The sequence below is a fragment of the Scyliorhinus canicula genome, chromosome 2 (assembly GCF_902713615.1).
Source record: "Scyliorhinus canicula chromosome 2, sScyCan1.1, whole genome shotgun sequence".
Classification (NCBI taxonomy): domain Eukaryota; kingdom Metazoa; phylum Chordata; class Chondrichthyes; order Carcharhiniformes; family Scyliorhinidae; genus Scyliorhinus; species Scyliorhinus canicula.
This window is the reverse complement of record NC_052147.1, coordinates 145744699-145765960: the sequence shown is the minus strand read 5'-3', so window position 1 is coordinate 145765960 and position 21262 is coordinate 145744699. Positions and strand designations below refer to the sequence as shown.

General features: G+C 43.1%; 1 protein-coding gene across 4 annotated transcripts in view; it reads left to right on the top strand.

The window, feature by feature from the left end:
• LOC119958972 (STE20-related kinase adapter protein alpha-like) overlaps nucleotides 1-18934 on the top strand; it is a 35979-nt gene extending 17045 nt beyond the window's left edge. For 3 of the 4 annotated variants that reach the window (XM_038787504.1, XM_038787512.1, XM_038787518.1), the window contains 9 exons: nucleotides 692-788; nucleotides 3107-3228; nucleotides 6492-6600; nucleotides 6710-6833; nucleotides 14187-14358; nucleotides 16127-16231; nucleotides 16346-16584; nucleotides 17610-17652; nucleotides 18424-18934. In XM_038787504.1, coding sequence (XP_038643432.1) covers nucleotides 692-788; nucleotides 3107-3228; nucleotides 6492-6600; nucleotides 6710-6833; nucleotides 14187-14358; nucleotides 16127-16231; nucleotides 16346-16584; nucleotides 17610-17652; nucleotides 18424-18573 — 1161 coding nt within the window. In that variant the 3' untranslated portion in view covers nucleotides 18574-18934. Of the gene's footprint in view, nucleotides 1-691; nucleotides 789-3106; nucleotides 3229-6491; nucleotides 6601-6709; nucleotides 6834-14186; nucleotides 14359-16126; nucleotides 16232-16345; nucleotides 16585-17609; nucleotides 17657-18423 lie in introns of all 4 variants that reach the window. The other variant, XM_038787525.1, reaches the window with a different exon arrangement.
• Nucleotides 18935-21262: the final 2328 nt, after the last annotated feature.

The following is a 21262-nucleotide window of genomic DNA, read 5'->3' as shown; positions in this document are numbered from 1 at the left end:
TTTCTTAAATACTGTGCAATACTGTCAATATTTCTTAAATACTGTGCAATAAATTTCTTAAATACATATATTTGGTTAATTCCAAGAAAAAGCGTTTTCCTTCCCCCTCACACCTGCCTGTTACCACAAAACTTACTGTTATAACCTGCCTGCTTACCATTGGCTGGGGACATTGCTGCTGTTGTGTATATATATATATATATGTGTTAATTTGTAAATAAATGTTATTTCTTTGTATCCTGAAAACTCGTGCTGGATTCTTCGTGGCCCTCACAAAACTGGTGACGAGGATAGGATGTTATAACCTGCCTGCTTACTATTGGCTGGGGACTAATGACAATCCCACAATCCTGTGGGAGTATGAGCTTCCCCAATGAGGGGGGCGGATAAATCATTAGCAGACTCCCTGCATAAATAGAGCTGGCCAGTTTGGAACCGGGAAGAGAGGAGTTGGCAGCAAGAGAAGTTGTTGCTGCTGCTGTTGTGTTTGCATATAATGTTAATTTGTAAATAAATGTTATTTCTTTGTATCCTGAAAACTCGTGCTGGATTCTTCGTGGCCCTCACAAAACTTACCTGGAAGTGTTTTGACATTGGATGCAAAACATAAGAATAACATTTAAGTTGCACTGTCGTTCTCCTTCCAGTCCTGAACCCATACTCACCCAGTAATATGTGTTTTCCTCTACAGAACAATGAGGTTTCAGTGCATTCAAAGAGCCCTTTGCGTGACGCTAACATGATGTACGCTACCAGTGCCAGTCATTATGAGCTATTATCTGAACTAGGTAAAATTACTTAGTAAATTTGCTTCTGACACTACGTAGTGATTGAATCTTGAATCATTGGGGGTTATGTTACAGAAATAGGCTATTTGACTCAGTTAATCTGTGCCAGTTTATTTTCCTTCATGGTACTTAGCCTAATGTCACTCTTGTGCTGGTTCCCCAAACCCTTCAATATTTTTCTTTTTTTTAAAAAGGCAAATTATGTCTACCCTTTAGACATAATTTATGGACTCAATGTGATCTGTGGGCAAGAATTCCACATATTTACACAATAGAACCTAAACCTAGAGTATTGCCTGCTATGTTTCTCAACCTCCACTTTCTTCTCAAAGCACAGAACTGCAGTTCTATTGTATCTTGTTTGCTAGGCATTTTTCAGGTGAGAATCAAAAGTGAATCTGTGGGTCGGCGCAGTGATTAGCTCTGCTGCCTCACGACGCTGCACCAGTTTGATCCTGGCCCCGGGTCACTGTCCACGTGGAGTTTGCACATTCTCTCCGTGTCTGTGTGACTCTTGCCCCCACAACCCAAAAAGATGGGTGGATTGGCCACGCTAAATTGCCCCTTAATTGGGGAAAAAAAGAATTGGATACTCTAGATTTATTTTTTTTAAAGTGAATGTGTGGGCAGGCTCATTGGCAATGAACAGTATTACCATCAATCTAATCCTGTTCTTAACAGTTTGTAATGATATTGGTGATAAGTATGCCTGAATTTCTTCCTAAATTGAGGAATCTGAAGCCAATAAGGGAACACCCAATTTGCCCATCTATGTTGAACAAATGATTTGCATTCTCTGGGCCTTTTCATGTTCCCTGGATGAATAGCACCATGTGACCTTTTAAATGCACCTGAACAGGCAGAGAGATCTCAGGGTAACGTCTCCAGGAGAGGTCAATTTTCTGTTTCTCGCATGCCTCCCAAAACAAATGCAGTCTCTCTCTACAGCAATAAAGTTAGATTATCTGCTGGAATCCTGGAGCAATGCTTGATTCTACAACAGTTTGCTGATCAGATAGAACATTATCATATTCTAATGGGGTACTACCCACTTTCTGATGGCACACTTACCCGTCACCTCTTTATAAATTCATCCCTCTTAATAGTACCAGATATGCTGGGGTAACTTTAAAAAAAAACTAATGATGCAATTAAATGGCTTCACTGCACAATGTGACTTTGTCAATCTAGAAATTTGCACCATACATGGGATGATATATGAACAGTAGTGGGGGAAGGCACATGAAACCAATTTGATTGGTGAGAGGATTTGCATTTATTTAGGTCCTTGTCGAGGTCCTCAGGATATTGCAAAGTACTTCACAACCATATGATTTAATTTTGAAAAGTAGTCACTCTTGTAATGCAGCTGTAAATGTAAGTATAGGAAGATTGCGCAAACGGCAGTGAGATAAACGACCAGTTAATCTGGTAATGGTTTTGCGTGAGGGACAAATGTTGACCACTGCATTGAGTAAACTTCCCGCCTTCCTTTAGATAGCATTGTGGGATTTGTTTTATATCTGCCTGAGAAGATATAAAATTTAAGATCTTGCTGGAAAGATTGTACATGCTTAGAGAAACAGTCTACAGAGTAAAATGTTTAAGACATGCATGTGTTATGGTTATATTACCATAGTCCTGGCTGGTAACAGGAAGGTTTTAGTAAGAATCAACTAGTTAGTAAGGTCTGTTACAGTATGACAATAAAGAAAGACTGTGCATTAATATAACACCTTTCACAACCTCTCAAACAAAGCAAATGCTTCACAACCAATGGAGCAGTTTATGAAGTGTAGTCACTGTAATGCACGAAATGTAGCAGCCAATTTATGTACAGCAGTGTCCCAAGACGATACTGATCAGATCAGTTGTTTTTAGTGATTTGATAGATTAATGCTGACCAGCATACTGGTGAGAACTCCTGAGCTTTCCTTTGAGTGCAGTCTTGATCTAACATCCTCCAAAAGACAACACCACAGACGGTGCAGCACACACTCAGTCTCCACTGGAATCTTAATTTGATTTTTTTGGGAATATTAATCTGGGTCAAGGAACCAAACCAAACATCCCTTGTCATGTGATATAAGTAAGATAACCCCAGTCTCCTACGGGTAAGTGCTCCTACAGAGAGTATTAGCACATGGGTGTTTCAGTTGCTTTCATTTTAATGTTTTATCTTGAGCGTACCCCTTTGTAATGGACAAATGTTCGTTAGCTCAACCCTCAGAACTAATGTTTGCCTCTGGTTTAACCACGACAATGGAAGCTAATATTTTGATTATTGTATCTTGATATTTTTATATTTTGTGTGTTAGGAAAGAGTTTTTGTAATCTAACCACGATGAATCTGGCCAAACACATCCCATCAGGTAAAATGGTTGTTGTGAAGCGCACTAATATGGACACCTGTACTGAAGAAAATCTGGCCTCCCTGCAGGTCAGTACAGTAAAAATGTGAAGAAGGGTACTTTTTATTGATTAATTGAGCTCGGGGGCTGGATTCTCCGTCCCACAGCGTGACATTTCTGTTTCTCCCCGCCGGCGGGATGCTCCGTTACACCAGTTGGTCAATGAGGTTTCCCATTGTGGGGCAGCCCCACACCGTCGGGGAAACCCGGGCTGCCTGCAAAACGGAGCATCCCGCCAGCGGAGAATCCAGCCCCATATCTGTTAAAACTTATTGAATGTTTACTAGATTAAATACCCTGACATGTTGTCCTATAGCATTTACAGCACAGAAGAGGGCCACTTGGCCCATGTCTGTGCCGGCCAAAAACAAACAGACCAACCAGTCTAATCCCATTTTCCAGCCCTGCAGGTTACGGCGCAGAGGTACATAGCCAGACATATTTTAAATGAGTTGAGGGTTTTTATCTTTACCATCCTTTTGGGTAGTGAGTTTCAGACCCTTGCCCCCCTCTGATGAAAAGTATTTTCCTCATCTGTCCTCAAACAAATCACTTTAAATCTACACCTATGTCCCTTAGTCACTGACTCTTGTAAATAGGCCCTACCGATCCTCTCTTAGCTTCCTCTGTTTCAAGGAGGTCAACCCTAATCCAATTTTCCATTCCTGGCAATGTCCTTGTAAATTTCTTCTGTACCCTCTCTAATGCAATTTCATCTTTTCTGTAATGAGTTAACCAGAACTACACACAGTACTCAAGTTGTGGCCTAACTAGTGATTTATATAATTCCAGCATAACCTCTTGTATTCCATGCCTTAGCTAATAAATGAAAGGATTCCATAATCCCTTAACCGCCTTATTAACCTGTCATGCTACCTTCAGGAATCTGTGCACATTCACTTCTTCTACTCCTCTCCGCATCTTCCCATTTATTGTGTAATATTTTGTCTTGTTTGACCTCTCCAAATGCATTACCTCGCACTTCTCGAGGCTGAATTCCATGTGCCACTTTTTGCCCACCTGACCAGCCCATTGATATCTTAGTGCAGCCTACAATATTCTTTCTCACTCAATCATGTGGCCAATTTTTGTGTATTCCAACTCTGAACTATCTCCCCTGCTTCCCGCTCCATTTTCCTTGAAACCTGTGACCCATTTCGACATAGAGTCATAGCACAGAAGGAGACCATTCAGTCCCTGATGGCGCTCTGTTGAGCAATCAAAAGAATGCCTTTTCCCCCTTCTCCATTCCCGTAGCCATGCAAATTTGTTTCCATCAAGTGCCCATCCAACTTCTTTTTGAAATCATTCATCATGTCTTTCTCGCTTTCTTGCCCTCTCTCCCCCCACCCCCACCTTGCAGACGGGGAGTTCCAGGTCGTCGCATGCTGTATAAAAATGTTCTTCCCCAAATGCCCACTGTATCTCTTGCATAGAACCTTTAATCAGCCTCTCTTACTCTGGGGATTTACGGTGGCAACATCAAGGTGGAGGTTACACGTTGGGTGGCTCCTGCTAGATTTTATTTTTACTCTTTGCACCCAGTTTTTGGGGAGAATTTTGTATGATTACTTATTGGAAAGTCGAAGACAATCAAAGGATGTCGAAAACCTAGAAAAAGAATCCGGGGGGAAAAAGGGGGCGAGCAAAGGTCTGCCGGCGAATTAGATGGGGAGTTCAGCAGGAGGAAAATGGCGGGAGCAGGCTCGCTGAGTGGGGCCGGGCCCATCATGGTGGATAAGCTTGCCGAGGTGATGGCAAGTGAGTTTGAGCAGCTGTTTTCCAAGCACTTTGATAAGCATCGCAAGGAGATGATGGCCTCGCTCAAGGAGTGGGTGGATGAGAAATTTGCCCCGATGAAGGTGGTTCTGGCAAAAATATCGATGGCGGTGCAGAGCAAGGGGAGGTGTTGAAGGAAGTGGAGGAGGTATTGTCACAGCACAGTGACCAGCTCACCTCGATAGGTGAGAAGCTGTGGAGCATGGTGAAGAGTAGCAAAGGTCTGAGAGCTAAAATGGAGGACCCGGAGAGTTGGTGACGAGGCAGAGGGACTGTGGGACTGCCTGAGGGGCTGGAGGCTGACTCAGTACTTTGCACAGATGTTGACCAAATTGATGGGAGAGAAGAAGGACCCTCCTCCCTCTACGAACTATATAGGGCTCACCGGTCGCTTCGGCTGAAACCAAATGCGAATGAGAGTGGTGATAGTATGTTTCCACATTCAGGTGAAGGAAAAGGAGCTGAGATGGGTGAAGCTGAGGTGGGAAGGAGATCGTATTCGTATATACCAGGATCTCAAAGCGGAGCTGTTGCGAAGGAGAAGGTGGTGTTGTTCAAAAGCAACGTAAGGTTTGGGGTAATTTACCTAGCGACGATGAGGGTTGCACAAAACTCCAAGGACTTCTACTTCTACTTTGAGACGGCGGAGGCGTTCATGAAAGCTGTTCCTGTGCTGTATTGTTATTTATTCTTCACTTGGACTGTTTTCATTAGAAAGATGGAGAGGTGACCAAATAGAGATCTACAAGATTATGAGGGGCATTGATAGAATTGTTATGGAGGGGTCAGTCACCAGGGGGCATGGGTTAAAAGGTCCGTGGGGCAAAGTTTAGAGGAGACGTGCGAGGCAGGGTTTTTACGCAGAGGGTGGTGAGTGCCTGGAACGTGTTGCCAGGGAAGTATGTGGAAGCAGATACATTAATGGCGTTCAAAAGGCACCTTGACAAACACATGGATATGGAGGGATACGACACAAGGAAGTGCTAAGAGTTTTAGCAAAGGTTGGTATCATGGCCGATACAGGCTTGGCGGGCTGTGGGGCCTGTTCCCGTTTTGTATTATTCTTTGTTCTTTGACTGGGACTGAAATTAGTTTGGACTTTGGCTGTGTTAACTTTATTGTTTCTTTTTTTTTTCCTGAACTTGTGTTTGAGAAGGGATGGTTTGGGGCTGTGTGGTGATTGGTTGGAATTTGATTATTTTCGGTTTGAGTGATTACTCCGTGCTGGGAGTTTGGAAGATGTGGGTGGCCTTTGTGTTTGTTTTCTCTATGTGGGGGAAGGAGAGCTGGCAGGGGCACCTTGCTAGGAAACGCAAGTTGGCTAGTGAACATGATCATGCTCCACATTTGATGGATGTGGCCTTGAAAGAAAAGCAATTGCTGCTGATATGTTGAAGGAAGAATGCAGCCTGTTTCCCAAATGCAGGAAAATGTGCTGTCTACATGTTTCGCTAACCATGCCCAACTTTAAAACAGTACTACATTAACTAGCGAATTTATGCTTTCCTTTCAGAATGAGCTTCTTGTCTGGCAATTTCTCCGACACCCAAACATTCTGCCACACAGAGCTGCTTTTGCACAGGGCAGCGAGCTATGGGTCATTATAGGATTCACGGCTTACGGTAAGGTAACATCAGGACAAAGAGCTGTGTGTTCTGCATATTGTACTTAAAAGCCACATTTAATCAATAAACATGAATGTCCTGAGCTTGCCTTTCTGACCTTGTGTAGGTTCTGCCAGCAGCCTGTTAAAGTTATATTTTACTCGAGGCATGAGTGAAAATCTCATTGCGCATATTTTTTACGGAGTCTTGAAGGCACTGGACTATATTCATCAAATAGGATGCATTCACAGGTAAATTTAGATTTTACAACGCTCAGTCATCATTTTTGCATGAACTTTCTAAGCCGTCCCACAGCCGCATTTTAAAACAAAAACTTTCCTATTGCTGTCATCACTCACATTTTCGTAGGCGTGTTTCACTAAAAAGTCCAACTCATGATGGTTTTTAATTTATTTTAATTTTCAAGCATGTTTTCACATTAGTGAGCTTAAACAAGCTTGGGTCCTGATGCTGCTTTGAAACTTTAGAGGCAGATATGTATTGGCTCTGAGGGGTGAAACCAGTTGTTCACGAGTCCCACTTTTTATAAAAATATGATAAAAGTTGAAAAGAAAAGCCCATAGAGTGACCCAAGTAGACAAATGATACCGGATATCTCCTGAAAGGTGTAGTGAGGGGCCTTTGTTACTCGTACATCAACAACAGCTTTTTATTTTTATAGTAATTTTACATAGTAAAACTTCGTAAGGTAGTTTGCAGGAGTGTTATTGGTGAATTTGACACCAGTGCACTTAAGATACCACTGGGACAGGTGACTAAAAGGTTGGTCATGGGAGCTTTTCAGGAATGACTTGAGGAATGACCGAGAGATTTAGAAAGTGAGTTGCAAAGCTCGGAGCCTAGAAAGTTGAAGGCACATCTGGAGTGGTGAAAATCAGAGATATGCAAGAAACCAGATCAGAATTGTAAGACTGGAGGAGGTGACGGAGTGTTGAGTTCATGAGAGCATTTACTTTGGTTTGGAAGAAAGTGATATCTGCAATAATCCTAATCTTCTTTATATTGGCTGTCAGACTTTCCAGCTATTAATCTGATAAACCTTCTCTGAACTGCGTCCTTATACATTAATGAGGTGACTAATACTGTACACAGTACTCCAGATGTGGTCTTGAGTGTTACAAATGCCCGGTCAGCTCTCAACAGTGGTTAAGTGACTGGATCAGGGCCACAACTTTTTTAAAAGTTTTATGATGGTATGGAAATATTGATTTGTTCCAGGAGTGATGATATAAGAAATGGGACTTGGTTATTTTATAAACTAACTTTATTAAAACAAAAGACAAGAAAACAATATTTAAACTTTTAAACTTCAATCCTAACAATAACCGATTATGTGTAGTTTCTTAACCTTGACACACTAGTTCACATTAAACAGCACTTTAACAGAACCTGCAGCTCTCATGCCACTTATACAGGAAGACCAAGAAAATACTTGCATTTACGAAGCAGTTTTTCATCTCTTCAGGAAAACCTTGCAAAACCCCTTTCCAAAGCCAGCTTTTGTGACAACTTTCATGAACTGCTCGGTCACTTCCCAAAGCTTGCTCCTGTACCTGTTCAAAATTCGATTTTAAGCTCTGCCCATCCCCTCAAACAAAGGTTCCCTGGAGTTTCCAGACTCCCGTATCATCGTTATCTTGGCTGTTTAATTGTCCACTCCCATTTATACAAAAGAACAGAGGCATGCTATTGATATTAAACTAACCTCCCAGTTAGTTTGGTAAAGAGGTCATCAGACTCTAATGTGCTAACAGTTGGTCAGACAAGAGTGTCCCTAAAGACAATGGATCTGTGGCATCTTGTGTGTTCCCACTAATGAGTTTAAGTCTGACTGGGGCAACGTAACTCGGCCGGGTGTGGGCGTATTCCTCTGATTCCGTACTAGCAGTATTTCCCTCGGTCGTTTTAAGCCCTAAATTGCCTGCTACATCTTCAATCTAATTCTGGACCCAATTTCCTAATATCTGCCTTGAGTAACACAAGTGCTTTGTAATTGAAGCATAACCATCCTTCTTTTGTATTCAATTCCCCTTAATAGATGATAACATTACTAGTTTTTCAAATTAATTTCCTATACCTGCATGCTAACCTTCTGAAATCCATGCACTAAGACATCCAGATCTCTCTGCATCTCTGAACTCTCCAATCTTGCACCATTTAGATAATATTTCTCCTGCTAAGATGGACACTTTCACATTTTTCCACATTAATGCTCCATTTTCCAGATCTTTGTCCACATTACCCATCTTTATCTCTTTGTAGCCCGTTGCGTCCTCTTCACACCTTACTTTCCTACCTATCTTTGTGTCATCAGTAAATTTGGCGGCCACCTCTTCCACCAAGTCATTTATATAAATTGCAAATCGTTGAGGTCCCAGTACTGATCCCTGTGGCACACCACTCGTGAATGTCAAGAATGAGAGGTCAAAGATATAGGTTGAGAGACGGTAGATTTTAGAATTGAGATGAGGAGGAACTACTTCACGCAGATGGTGGTGAATTTGTGGAACTCACTGCCCCATAGTGTGATGGAATCTGAGTCATTAAATAGTTTCAAGAAAGCGATAGATATATTTCCAATTTTTTAAAAATGGGTTAAAGGGATTTGGGGATCAGGCAGGGATGTGGATTTGAGACCATGAAGAGATCAGCCATGATCCGATTGAATGGTGGAGAAGGCTCGAGGGGCTGAATTGCTTACTTCTGCTTCTAATTCCTATGTTCCTTTGACATCTTGATAAAAGCAAATTACTGTGGATGCTGGGATCTGAAACGAAAGAGAAAATGCTAGAAAATCTCAGCAAGTCTGGCAGCATTTGTAGTGAGAGAAAAGAGCTAACGTTTCGAGTCCGATGACTCTTTGTCAAAGCTGACAAAGAGTCAGCTTTAAGGCACAATTAAACTCACAATCAAAGACACAATTAAACTCTCCCATGATCAACTGGTGGTGGCCAAATCTGGGATCGCTACCAACAACCCCCTTATAAAACTCACATTGTCCCAATTTGGTGCATACACGTTTACCAACACCATCAGCCTCCCTTCCAATACCTCACTCACAATCACATATCCCCACCTGGATCCCTCACCTCCTTCGCACTCACAAATCCCATATTTTTTTTGCTCATTAAAATTGTCACTCCCCTCGAATTTGAATCAAACCCTGACTGGAAAACCTGCCCAACCCACCCCTTCCTTAACGTAACCTGGTCCTTCACGCGGAGGTGTTTCTTCTGCAGAAAAACCACCTCTGCTTTCAAGCTCCTGAGCTGCGCAAACACTTGTGATCTTGTAATTGGTCCATTAAGTCCCCGGATGTTCCACGTTACCAACCTTACCGGAGGCTTACGCCTCCATTCCCCTCCACCATCTTCCCCACTTAACTCCAGCCCCATTATTTCCTCCCTGTATCTAGCCCATCCCAGATGCCCCCTCTCTCCGCCCCTTACCATGTCATTCCTCACCCTTGCCACGTCACGTCAACCCCCAACCCCCGGCCAGCTCTCTGCCTTCTCCCCTACCTCACTTCTGTTCACGAGCATTACTTGCTAGTGTGGCAGCCACTGCACAAAGGCACCTCACAATGACCTTCCCTCCCCCTCCCTCCACTACTCCTCAGCTCGGGGAAGAAGGCTCCCTGCTGACCTTGCCCTCCTCCAACCAAACAAAGACTCATCCTGAACTCCAGATCACCCCCCTCCTCCCAGAAAGCAAACAAGCAACCGCTAAACATAAACAGCCCCATAAAACAATAGGTGGGGGAGGATGGGAACATCCATTCCCGCATAACCTTTTCACCCCTACCACCCCTTACAATCCCAACAGCAAACCCAAAAAAGGATCCCCTCCAAATCGGGGGGAGTGAAAATCCCCCAATCCCCCCCCCCACTTCAAATGCTTTCCCAAAATACCATTACAAGATACCAGCACCCTGGTTTCCAATCATTGTCCACTCAGTTCTTCCCCAGTTTATGTTCCTTGATGAAGTCCTCTGCTGCTTCTAGGGTCTTGAAGTAATATTCCAAGCCTTCAAACGTCACCCATAATTTTGTCAGGTAAAGCACCCCAAACCTGACCTGGAGCCGGTACAGCACCGCCTTGCCTTGTTGATCTCTGCCCGCCGATTTGCCAAATCTGCTCCAATGTCCTGATATATTCGGACCATCCCATTTGCAGGTGCACTTCTCCCTGGCCCAACGCAAGACCTTCTTTCTCCATAAATTTGTGGAGTCTCACGATCTGCCCGCGGCAGCTCCCCAGCTCAGAGACCTGTGCGTTCGGTCCATTTCAGTGGTCTTATCTAGCACCCCCTCTGTCACCAGCGCTGGCAGCATCTTTGAGATGTACCACGTGGCACTCACACCTTCCACTCCTTCATGGAGGCTCACTGTAATATAGAATATATTAATCTTTATTGTCACAAGTTGGCTTACATTAACACTGCAATGAAGTTACTGTGAAAAGCCCCTAGTCGCCACATTCTGGCGCCTGTTCGGGTACACAGAGGGAAAATTCAGAATGTCCAATTCATCTAACAGCGCATCTTTCGGGACTTGTGAGAGGAAACCGGAGCACCCGGAGGAAACCCGTGCAGACTCCGCACAGACAGTGGCCTGAGCCAGGAACCTGGAACCCTGTAGCTGTGAAGCAAATGTGCTACCCACTGTGCTACCGTGCTGCCCTATCACAGGTTCTGCTATCTTGAGGTGTTCTCCTGCTCCTCCACCTTTGTCCTCGACGTTTTGCAAAGGTCTCCTAAGAACTCCGCCTTCAGTGCCACCACACGATTGCTGTGGTCTGAGATCACTCTTTTGATCTCTCAAATCAGCGACCCCTGCATCTCCAAGCACTTCTCCACCTGTTCCATTGAACTCTTCAGGAGTGCCGCAGCTCCTTCGATGGCCTTCGAGCGATCCTCCCACATTTCTTTCCCCTGTTGGCAGAATTCCTCCTTAATGAAAGCCATCAATTGCTCCATCTGGGGCTTTCCACCTTGCATCAGCCCTTCCCCCATAGCCATTCTTACACCGGTTGCTGCGCCACACATTTCCTCCAACTCTTTGGCCAGGTCTCTCACCATCTTCTGCCGGGTTTGATTACCGGCGAACATACCACTCCTGGGGGAAACCGCTCCTCCAACCTTCAACTGCACCTTTTTGTCAAAATTACATCCAATATTGGGTCAAGAGAGCTCTTTCATATGCCTTTGAGCAGGAGTTGCCCTGCCCTGTGCGTTACCACTCACACCTGACCGTCACCGGTAGTGAACTAATTCATTTTTTAATAGTTCTATAAACACTTAGATATATTTCTGGTTAACTTGCTCTCTGATGGTAAAATTTCCTTATTAATCTTTTAGCCAATTAAAAAAATTGTTTGTGGGATGTGGGTGTTGCTGACTAGGATCAGCAGTTATTGCCCATCCCTAGTTGCCCTTCAGATGGTGGTGGTGAGCTGCCTTCTTGAACCACTGCAGTCCTGAGGTGTAGCTACATCCATGGTGCTATTAGGGAGGGAGTTCCAGGGTTTTGACCCAGTGATAGTGAAGGAGCGACGATATATTTCCAGGTCAGGAGTTAGAGGAGAACCTTCAGGTGGTGAGGTTCCCAGGTATCTGCTACTCCTGTCCTTCTAGATGGTAGTGATCGGGTTTGGAAGGTGCTGCCTAAGGAACCTTGGTAAATTACTGCAGTGCATCTTGTAGGTGGTACAACATGGCTGCCATTATTCATTTGCTGTTCCTTGTATTCTGTCCAATCTTCTGACCACTTATCTAAATTTGCACAATTATATGCTTTTTCTTTAAGTTTGGTACTATCTTTAACCCTTCTAGTTAACCAGGGATGGTGTGTCTGTCCTTTATTTTTTTTTCTTGCTCATTGGAATGCGTCTATTCTAAAATATCTCATTAAATGGTTGCCGCTGCATCTCTTTTGACCTATCCCTTAACCTACATTGCCAAATTACTTTAGCCAGCTCTACTTTCATGCCCGCATAATTGCCCTTGTTTGCGGTCCCAATCCTACATTTCAATCACATTCTGGTCGCTGCTATCGAGGGGCTTCTTCACTGAGATCATTAATTATGTCCTGTATCCTTTAATATTCGAGTCGCAATCTATGGCCTCCTTCAGCTTTGTCTCTGTAATCACTGTCAATTTGTATTTATTTCTGTTTGCTCTCAGTTCATCTGTTTTATTTCAAATGCTGTGTGCATTCAGAATACAGAGCCTTTTTGTTTTATCCTATCCTTTTATTTTCATAACCTTTAGTCTCATCTGTTGATTTACTGTTAGATTTGTACACTCTATCCCTTTCTGTCACGGCTGGTTTCCATTTCCTGTAAACTTTTCTCTTTAGCGTTGTCTTTACTCTTATTTACCACATCTTCCCAAATGTAATCCTTTGCCTTCCAATATTTACTTTAAAACCCTCTCTACTTTCCCTCGTTGTACAGCTCATAAGAACACACGTCCTATCACTGTTCAAGTGTAGACTGTCCCAACAGTATAGATCCCTATTGGTGCCAGTGCCCCATAAACGAAAACCCACATCTCCCACACCAAACCGAGCTTTCATTTACCTAATCTGATTTGCCCTATGCCAATTTGCACGTGGCTCAGGTAATAATCCAAAAATTTTGGTTTTTTGAGGTTCTGCTTAATTTGGTGCCAAGCTCCTCAAGCTGACTATGCAGGACCATCACATTTGTCCTGCCTATGTTGATACCTGCATGGACATGACTACTGGATTCTCTCCCTCCCACTGCAGGTTCCTCTCCAGTCCTGAGTGGATGTTCCGAATCGTGGCACCAGAGAGGCAACACCGCCATCTAGACTCGTGCTTTTTGCTGCAGTGTCTGAATATACTATCCCCATACTACCAGTACATTCCTGTAACTACCTCCATCATGAATGGCGTCCTGTGCCATTGCCAATTAGCTCATTATCTGCAGCCCTGCTCTCATCCAAGCAAGCTTAAAAAATAACTCTAATCTGTTGGACAATTACAAAGGTCGAGGCTCCTGCACTCCTGCCTGCTGGGTCCCTGTATATGTCATTTGCAGTCACACCCTCATGAAAATCAGAAGACACCCCCCCAATGTGGTGGAGAGCGACCTGCAGCTCGATAACTCTTAAGCCATAGTTCCTGCAGCAGTAAACGCTTAACTGCAGATACGATTGCTCTGGATTACACTGATATCCAGAGGCTCCCCCGTCCTTAATTGCAGCGTTTCACCTGCTCTGCCAATCCAAGTGGCTTTGCCACTTATGCCCAAATTCCACTAAAGAATTTAAAAACACGCTTCTTCCTCTACCTGACTTTTTCCGCTACTTGACTGTAATTTTCTTTTGGCTTCTGTCAGTAAAATTAATCTCTGAAGTAAAATTGGTGGGCCAGTTGGTGTTGACATGCTTTTTGCTGAAAAGTGCAACTGGTCCAGTACTTGCAAATTCTGATTGGTGTTATTAGAGTGAGGAGTCACTCATCTCCACTGTGGTGCTGCTTCTTCAGAAAGCTTTCCCAAATGCCATCAGCCGAGCACATTCATTTCTGCAACTTTTTTCTTCTTTTTCCCAACAGGTGCGTTAGACCCAGACATATTCTTATATCTGGGGATGGCCATATTTATCTCACAGGTCTGCACGGTCTCTGCAATATGGTCTCAGATGGACAAAGGCTAAAGCTTGTGTATGATTTCCCAGAGTACAGTGCTTCCGTTTTGCCTTGGTTAAGCCCTGAAGTTCTCCAACAGGTTTGTTGCACGCTTGTCTATATCTGCAACTTGCCTTCTTGCCAGCTGACCCATGTTAGTGTGATGAATGCAGAATAACTGGTTTATTTAATGAAATACAGTATTTTGCAAGTGATTTTATTGTATTACTTCCAGAGTGTAATGTCTGGAACTGTTCATCTGTATGATGATGTTTCAAGCAGAAATAATAATTTTATATATTGGACCTTTTTCTTTCTTCCTTTTAAACTAATATATTTCACAAGTATCAGAAGTGGGAAGGATATTCAGACCTTCCAACCCCTTGCACCCTTCAATTAGTGCATGGCTGATTTCTGTATCTTAACCCCATGGGTTATATTTATGCTGTCCCCTAAGGCACTTTGCCACCTTTCTGTCTCCGCCTCGCTTAAGTCCATGGATGACATTCCTGCCCTGCCCCCAAAAGAGGCCCTTAAGTGGGTAATTAATGCCCAATTAAATGATCCTTCCCACTGCTGCTGGTATTAAACAAGTGGCAGAAACACCTGTCGCTCTGCGGGGAGCACAACAAGCTAACCTATGCGGGGTGTTCGTGGTCTCTCATGGAGGGGCACTTGATTGAGGGATTTGCTATTGGAAAGAGGCTGGCCGAGTGAGAGCCAACCCACTGCCCTTGTTATAGGCCCCCCATCCTGCGCTCTCTCTCTCACTCTCTCTGGCGTACGTGCTCTCTCTCTTGCGCGTGCGCTCTCTGGCGCGCGTACTCTCTCTCTCTCTCTGGTGCGCGGTCTCTCTCTCTCTGGCACGCGTGCTCTCCCTCACTCTCTCTCTTTGGCACGCTGTCCCTCTCTCTCTCTGGCGCGCCCCCTCTCCCTCTTTCCATAATTTCCCCATTTCCGGTTAGCTCAGTTGGCTAGACTGCTGGTTTGTGATATGGAGCGACAGCAACAGCGCAGGTTCAACTCCTACCGGTTGAGGTTACTCATGCAGGCCCGCCTTCTCAATCTTGTTCCTCGCCTGACGTGTGGTGACCCTCAGGTTGACATCATAACCAGTCAGCCCTCCCCTTTGAGGGGAGTCTGTGGTCATCTGGGACTATTCTGTCTTTTCTTATCTTCATGTGTAATATGTACTGGCATTTTAACTGGAATTATTGTTGTACTGAATAGAACAAAGCTCCTGTTTCTTAGTTTGTCAGTTAATGTTTTGAAGTTCAGTCCGAATTCTGATTTTTAAACTGCACTCAGGATAAATGGCTGTGCAATGAGGAAGCACTTTGTAGCAGATTGCTGAATTGTGGTGCACCCTAAGCCCCACCCCTTGTATATGATTGACCATATTGGTTACCTGCTATATTGTGGGGCGTTTATGGGTAATCAATTCCAGCTGACACAAAAATGGGTTTGCCGTGGAATGTTTTGTCTCGTTGAAATGTGCCGTGTTACTGAAAAGGTTGGGAACTACTGGATTAGGCTATGAGACAAACCACAGAACATTTACTGAGCCATGATTTAAATGTTAAGGGAGGAGTACAGAAATCTTGCATGGATATGGTCAAATTCTGCCTCTTGCCATCAGACCTACTTGAGCGTAAAAGCTGCTGTGTGAATCAGACTGCATCCAACACAGTCAAAGGAGGCTGATCTTCACTGCATCTTGGATGTGAGGAAAGAAGGAACACATCTTTTTACTGTATTTTGTTATGTGGTCAACTGGTTTTCAGTATGCACACTCTGCATGATCACGTTGGAGTGTAGAACCCCTATCCCTTTGAGTATCAAAAAATGTGCCTTCTCTTCCACAATAGGACTTGCATGGATATGATGCGAAGTCTGACATTTACAGCCTTGGAATCACAGCATGTGAGTTAGCCAGAGGCCAGGTTCCCTTTCAGGATATGCGGCCTACACAGGTGACCTTTTATTATTCTTTAATGTTGAACACTCTATATTTTATAATGTGGAGGCTGATCCATGGATGAAGAGGAGAAAGAATTGTCTATTTACTGCTTTAATATTTTCCTCAGATGCTGCTCCAGAAGCTGAAAGGCTCGTTGTGTCTGGGCGACCTCAGTTTCCCACCAAAGGAACTAGTGATGAAGAATTCCCGCTCTGGAGTGGATTCTGGAATTGGAGAAAGTGTTGACCCCTGCACCATGATGAGGAGAAACACAAAGGAACAACCCCAGAGTTCAATGACGGAAACATTCTCTTCTGCCTTTCACAGCTTTGTTGAGCTCTGCCTGCAAAGAGAGCCCAGAAATCGGTATGTGTACTATATCATTCTTTGATTAAATTAAATACCTTTTCTCTTTTGTGGAGATGTTTCTCATCTCTATTTATTGCACCAGGAGTTGTGATTGAAGATTCCGAACATGTGTTGTACAACTGTTAGATTTAAATGCACCCAAGTGGTTAAAAAAAATTGCACGCATGTAGTCATTCTGCTCTCCTATATCAATTAACTCTCTTTTATCAGTGTCACTGCTCCTTTGCAGTCAGGTAGAATTCATTGAATCATTGGCTGGTGAATATGGTCAGGAATGGATGGACACTAGCCAACTATCTGCAGTATAAAGACAGCTACCTTTCTGCTACTTCTGGTTACTCTTCCCAAGATCAGCCCTGATTATATTGAATGTGAGGGAACACTTGATGGACTATATGGTGGTCATCTGCTCCTGTTTCTTAGTTTGTCAGTTAATATATTTGGCTTTTTCAGGAACACCAACAATTTGAGGGAAATGTAACATTTTACGTAAACTTGTTTGCAGATTGGGAATTTGATTACAATTAAGTTTCCAGGTTTTCCTTTAGGTTAACGGCACCAAATTTATGTAGAGCCTTTATTGAAATGTCCCAAGGTGCTTTATGTGTGTGTTAATGTGCAGAATTTGGTGCTGAGCTACATAAGATGCTATTAAGACAAGAGACCAAAATGCTCAGTCAAATAGGTAAGCCTTAAGGGTCTGAAAGGAAGAGGCGGTGTGGTACTGACAAAATACGATCTTCTGTTGGTAATTCAGAATTGATGCCCAAAAGGAATGGAATTATTCAAGAAATTGAATTAAGCCATTGCATTAAAATGGCATGTCAGATGTTTTGAAACAAAACTGAAATTTAGAGTGACCAGAAATTTGATTTGTGGCTTTGAATATGATTTTCATATACGGTTTTCAAAAAAATAAATAATTTTGTTATGTAGTTAAATTGTGTTTTGATTGTTGTAACTGCTAATATGACCATCTTTATAAATAAATAAATAAGTAATAGGCTTCTCTTCTGTTCCAGGCCATCAGCTAGCATGTTGTTGGCTCACCCTTTCTTCAAACGGGTGAGTATTTACTATGGTTATATTCTGTACCTGGGAGATGTTGAAAATTGACCAGAATTGATGCCTTGGAACCCAAGAGAGTGAGAATGTATTTGTGGCAAAATAAGTGTCTGTCTATGGGGCAGCATGGTAGCACAAATGGATAGCACTGTGGCTTCACAGCACCAGGGTCCCAGGTTCAATTTCCCACTGGGTCACTGTCTGTGCAGAGTTTTGCATGTTCTCCCCGTGTCTGCGTGAGTTTCCTCCGGGTGCTTTGGTTTCCTCCCACAGTCTAAAGACGTGCAGGTTAGGTGGATTGGCCATGTTAAATTGCCCTTTGTGTCCAAAAAAAGGTTATGAGGGGTTATTGGATTACGGGCATAGGGTGGAAGTGAGGCCTTAAGTGGGTCGGTGCAGACTCGATGGGCCGAATGGCTTCCTGCACTGTATGTTTTATGTTCTATACATTTTGCAATAATTTAACTCATTTCTAATGAGGAACATAAGCAGTGATCAAAACCCAATTGATCAGGCACGTGCAAGATGGATGCAGCTTTTATGAATATCAGTAAATTATATTCTGACACTATAATAATAATCAGGCGTAAAATTCAGTGATTATAGCACGCCTTATTTTTGTTTAGTGCCTTTTAATAGCTTGCTTAATACTAAAGTGTAAATCTAGTGGACTTTATTTCTTGCATTGGAGACTGGCATTAATCATTTTGAAAACCCGAATCATTGCTCAATATCTTACTGTGATTGGTTGAATTTTTTTGTCTCCTGCAGGTGAAAAAACAGCCGATGAAGACTCTGATTAATCTGCTTCAACCAGCGGTGCCACTTTCTGGTTCTCAGGCCAAAGCAGGGACCTCGGAAACACCGAGAGATGGTCCAATAGGTTCCTTACATGAGCTAGATGGTGACTGGGAATTTTAACTTTTGTTTTCCCTTCAACTTTTCTCCCTCTTTACAAAACAAAAGCAAACAAAATGAGTTTGCATTAGTAGCAACTTTAGGATTATTGCCTGTTAAGCTGACTGAAGGCATGGAAAATGGCCTCTGAAAAAATTGGGCATTTGTCATCGTTACCCTTGTGCTAAAAATTGTACCTGGGTCTGTTGACCTGTATTACAGACAATATCGCTGCTGTGACTAAATCAGACATTTATGCAGGTTAATCCAAATTGATCCTGCAATCAAGTTGGGACTTCTCTTTGCAGGTTGTACATTTTGTACTTCAGTATTAGATAATTGCTTTGAAACTGGCTGATAAGCACATTAAATATATTTTTGAGTATATATTTGTATTTTCTTTACAGTTGTAACATTAAAGTTAAGGCTGGATCGATTGGAGCACGGTGGTGCATTAGTAAGCTCTGTGCTAGAAAGTAAAACCCAATTTTGGACCTGCAGTTTCCACCCTGTTTTGTCCCTTGGGGTTTGGTGTTGGGTTGGGGTGGGGGGCAAACACAGAGTGAAGAAAAAGCACTGAGCAGGGACCTGGTAGAAATTGAGAGGCATGGAACTGGCAGGCAAGTGACCCTGAAACATTGTCATCAATTTGTAGCGCATGGGGGAAGTGCTTATCCTCATGGCTCAGAAGTAAGAAGTACCACTTCGCAACCTTTTGGCTAAGATCAAGCATCAGATCAAGCCCACGATGAGGTGCAATGCCCTTTCTGGTCAACTTGGATCTTCTATGTCTCTCTTGTGGAGACCACAAATTGGATTATTTGAATTGTTTTTTTGCAGCACAGGTGGCACAGTGGTTAGCACTGTTGTATCTCAACGCCAGGGACCCTGGTTTGATTCTGGCCTTCGATGACTGCCTGTGTGCAGTTTGCACTTTCTTCCTGTGGCTGCGTGGGTTTCCTCGAATTCCAAAGATGAGCATGTCAGGTGGATCGACCATGCTAAATTTGCCCTTAGTGTCCAGGGATGTGTAGGTTAGGTTATGGGGATAGGGCAGGGTGGACGAGGGAGTGGACATGGGGTGAGTGCTCTTTCAGAGGGTCAGTGCAAACTCGATGGGCCAAATGGCTTCCTTGTGCACTGTAGGGATACTACACAAAATGAAGAAATGTCTGCCATTTTATTGAAGGAATAGCTCAGTTTATCTTTTCTTCATCCTATTGAAGTGATGGGTTTTTATATCCTCCAAACTCCCATCCATGTTTACAGTTTTGGTGCAATATGTTTCTGTTAGTGAAAGGGGTCCTAAACATCAAACATGTGTGCACTGTGTTTACAGCACATTTTACCTTTATTTTCTTACATTGCTTAATGAAAGTGTACCACAGTGCCTTCAGTCTGTTCTTGATGTGAAAGGCACAGTATTATAGAAGCGTGGCTTTGTTGGATGTGTTGTGGAATTTCAACATGTCTGAGACTTTAGTTATTCAGTGTGGATCCTCCCTTTTAACACAAACCCTAATTGGGTGCAGGTTAATAAGTTTTTTTCCAGCAGATGCATCTTCACAAATAGCTCATTTTGTTTAGATTTTGTATTTTTGTCAGTGCTTCAACCCTAGCTGATTATTAGTGATAACTAGATTATTTGGTTGAGTGTGAGAAGAATTTTGGTTGTAGGACATGGAGAAAATACTGATTGTGAAACATGATAGCAGGCAAAATAAGAAGGGAGGAAAAACTCACAAATAGCCTGTCAGACAGATTGAGTGGGCAAAACTGGCAGAGTGAGTTAAGTGTGGAGTAGTGTGAGGCTATTCATTTTGGATTTGAGAAAGGCAAATATCTCTTTAATGGGGGAAGATTAGGAGATTTGGGTGTCCCATTTAAACATACTAGTTCAAAGGCACAAAAATAATTTTAAACACGCATGGAATGTTGGCCTACATCTGAAGAGGATCGGAATTCCAAAGTGAAGCTTCACTTCACAGAACCTGGAGGCGTCAACTATACTTTCCAGTTCTGGGCATGTACCGTATTTCAAGAACTTTAGAATTGGCTTTGGGAGGTTTCAGTGCAGAAACACCAGGGCTGAAATAGGTAAATTGTGGTTGGGTTGCATAAATTTGGTTTGATCTCCATTGAATTTAAGGGATTACGGTTTGACTTAATGGGTGTTTAAATGGTTGGGATGGACTTTGCCTGTAAGTCACTCTGTGCCACAACTCGCAGTAAGGTGGCAATTCCACCATCAATTTACCCGTCAAAGTAGCAGGAATGTTCATGTTTTTATATTTCAGCAAAATAACTTGCAGTGCAAATGGTAAATTCCTGATCGTTTAGATTTATACATAACTGAACTGCCACCTAAAAACAGTCTCATAATTTCCTTTATTAATTCACCTTTGATCCCGCACTTGTATATAACCCATCATTACAACTGTTTTCTTCCAGTGAAATCAGGGTCTTCCAAACATTGTGACATACACCCTTGTTAAATTGTTAAGGACAGATTCTCCGTCGCCTGACACCAAAATTGGAATTGTCTATCGGGCGGAGAATAGCTTCCGATGCCAGATTCGGGGCAGGCGCAGGTTTGACGACGGTTCGCGATGCTCTGTTCCCTCCAAATCGGCATCATCGGGATGCGCGCCACGTGCAGTCGCAAGGCCATTGACATGTCATCAACCATCCCACCTGCGATGCTCCGCTCCCA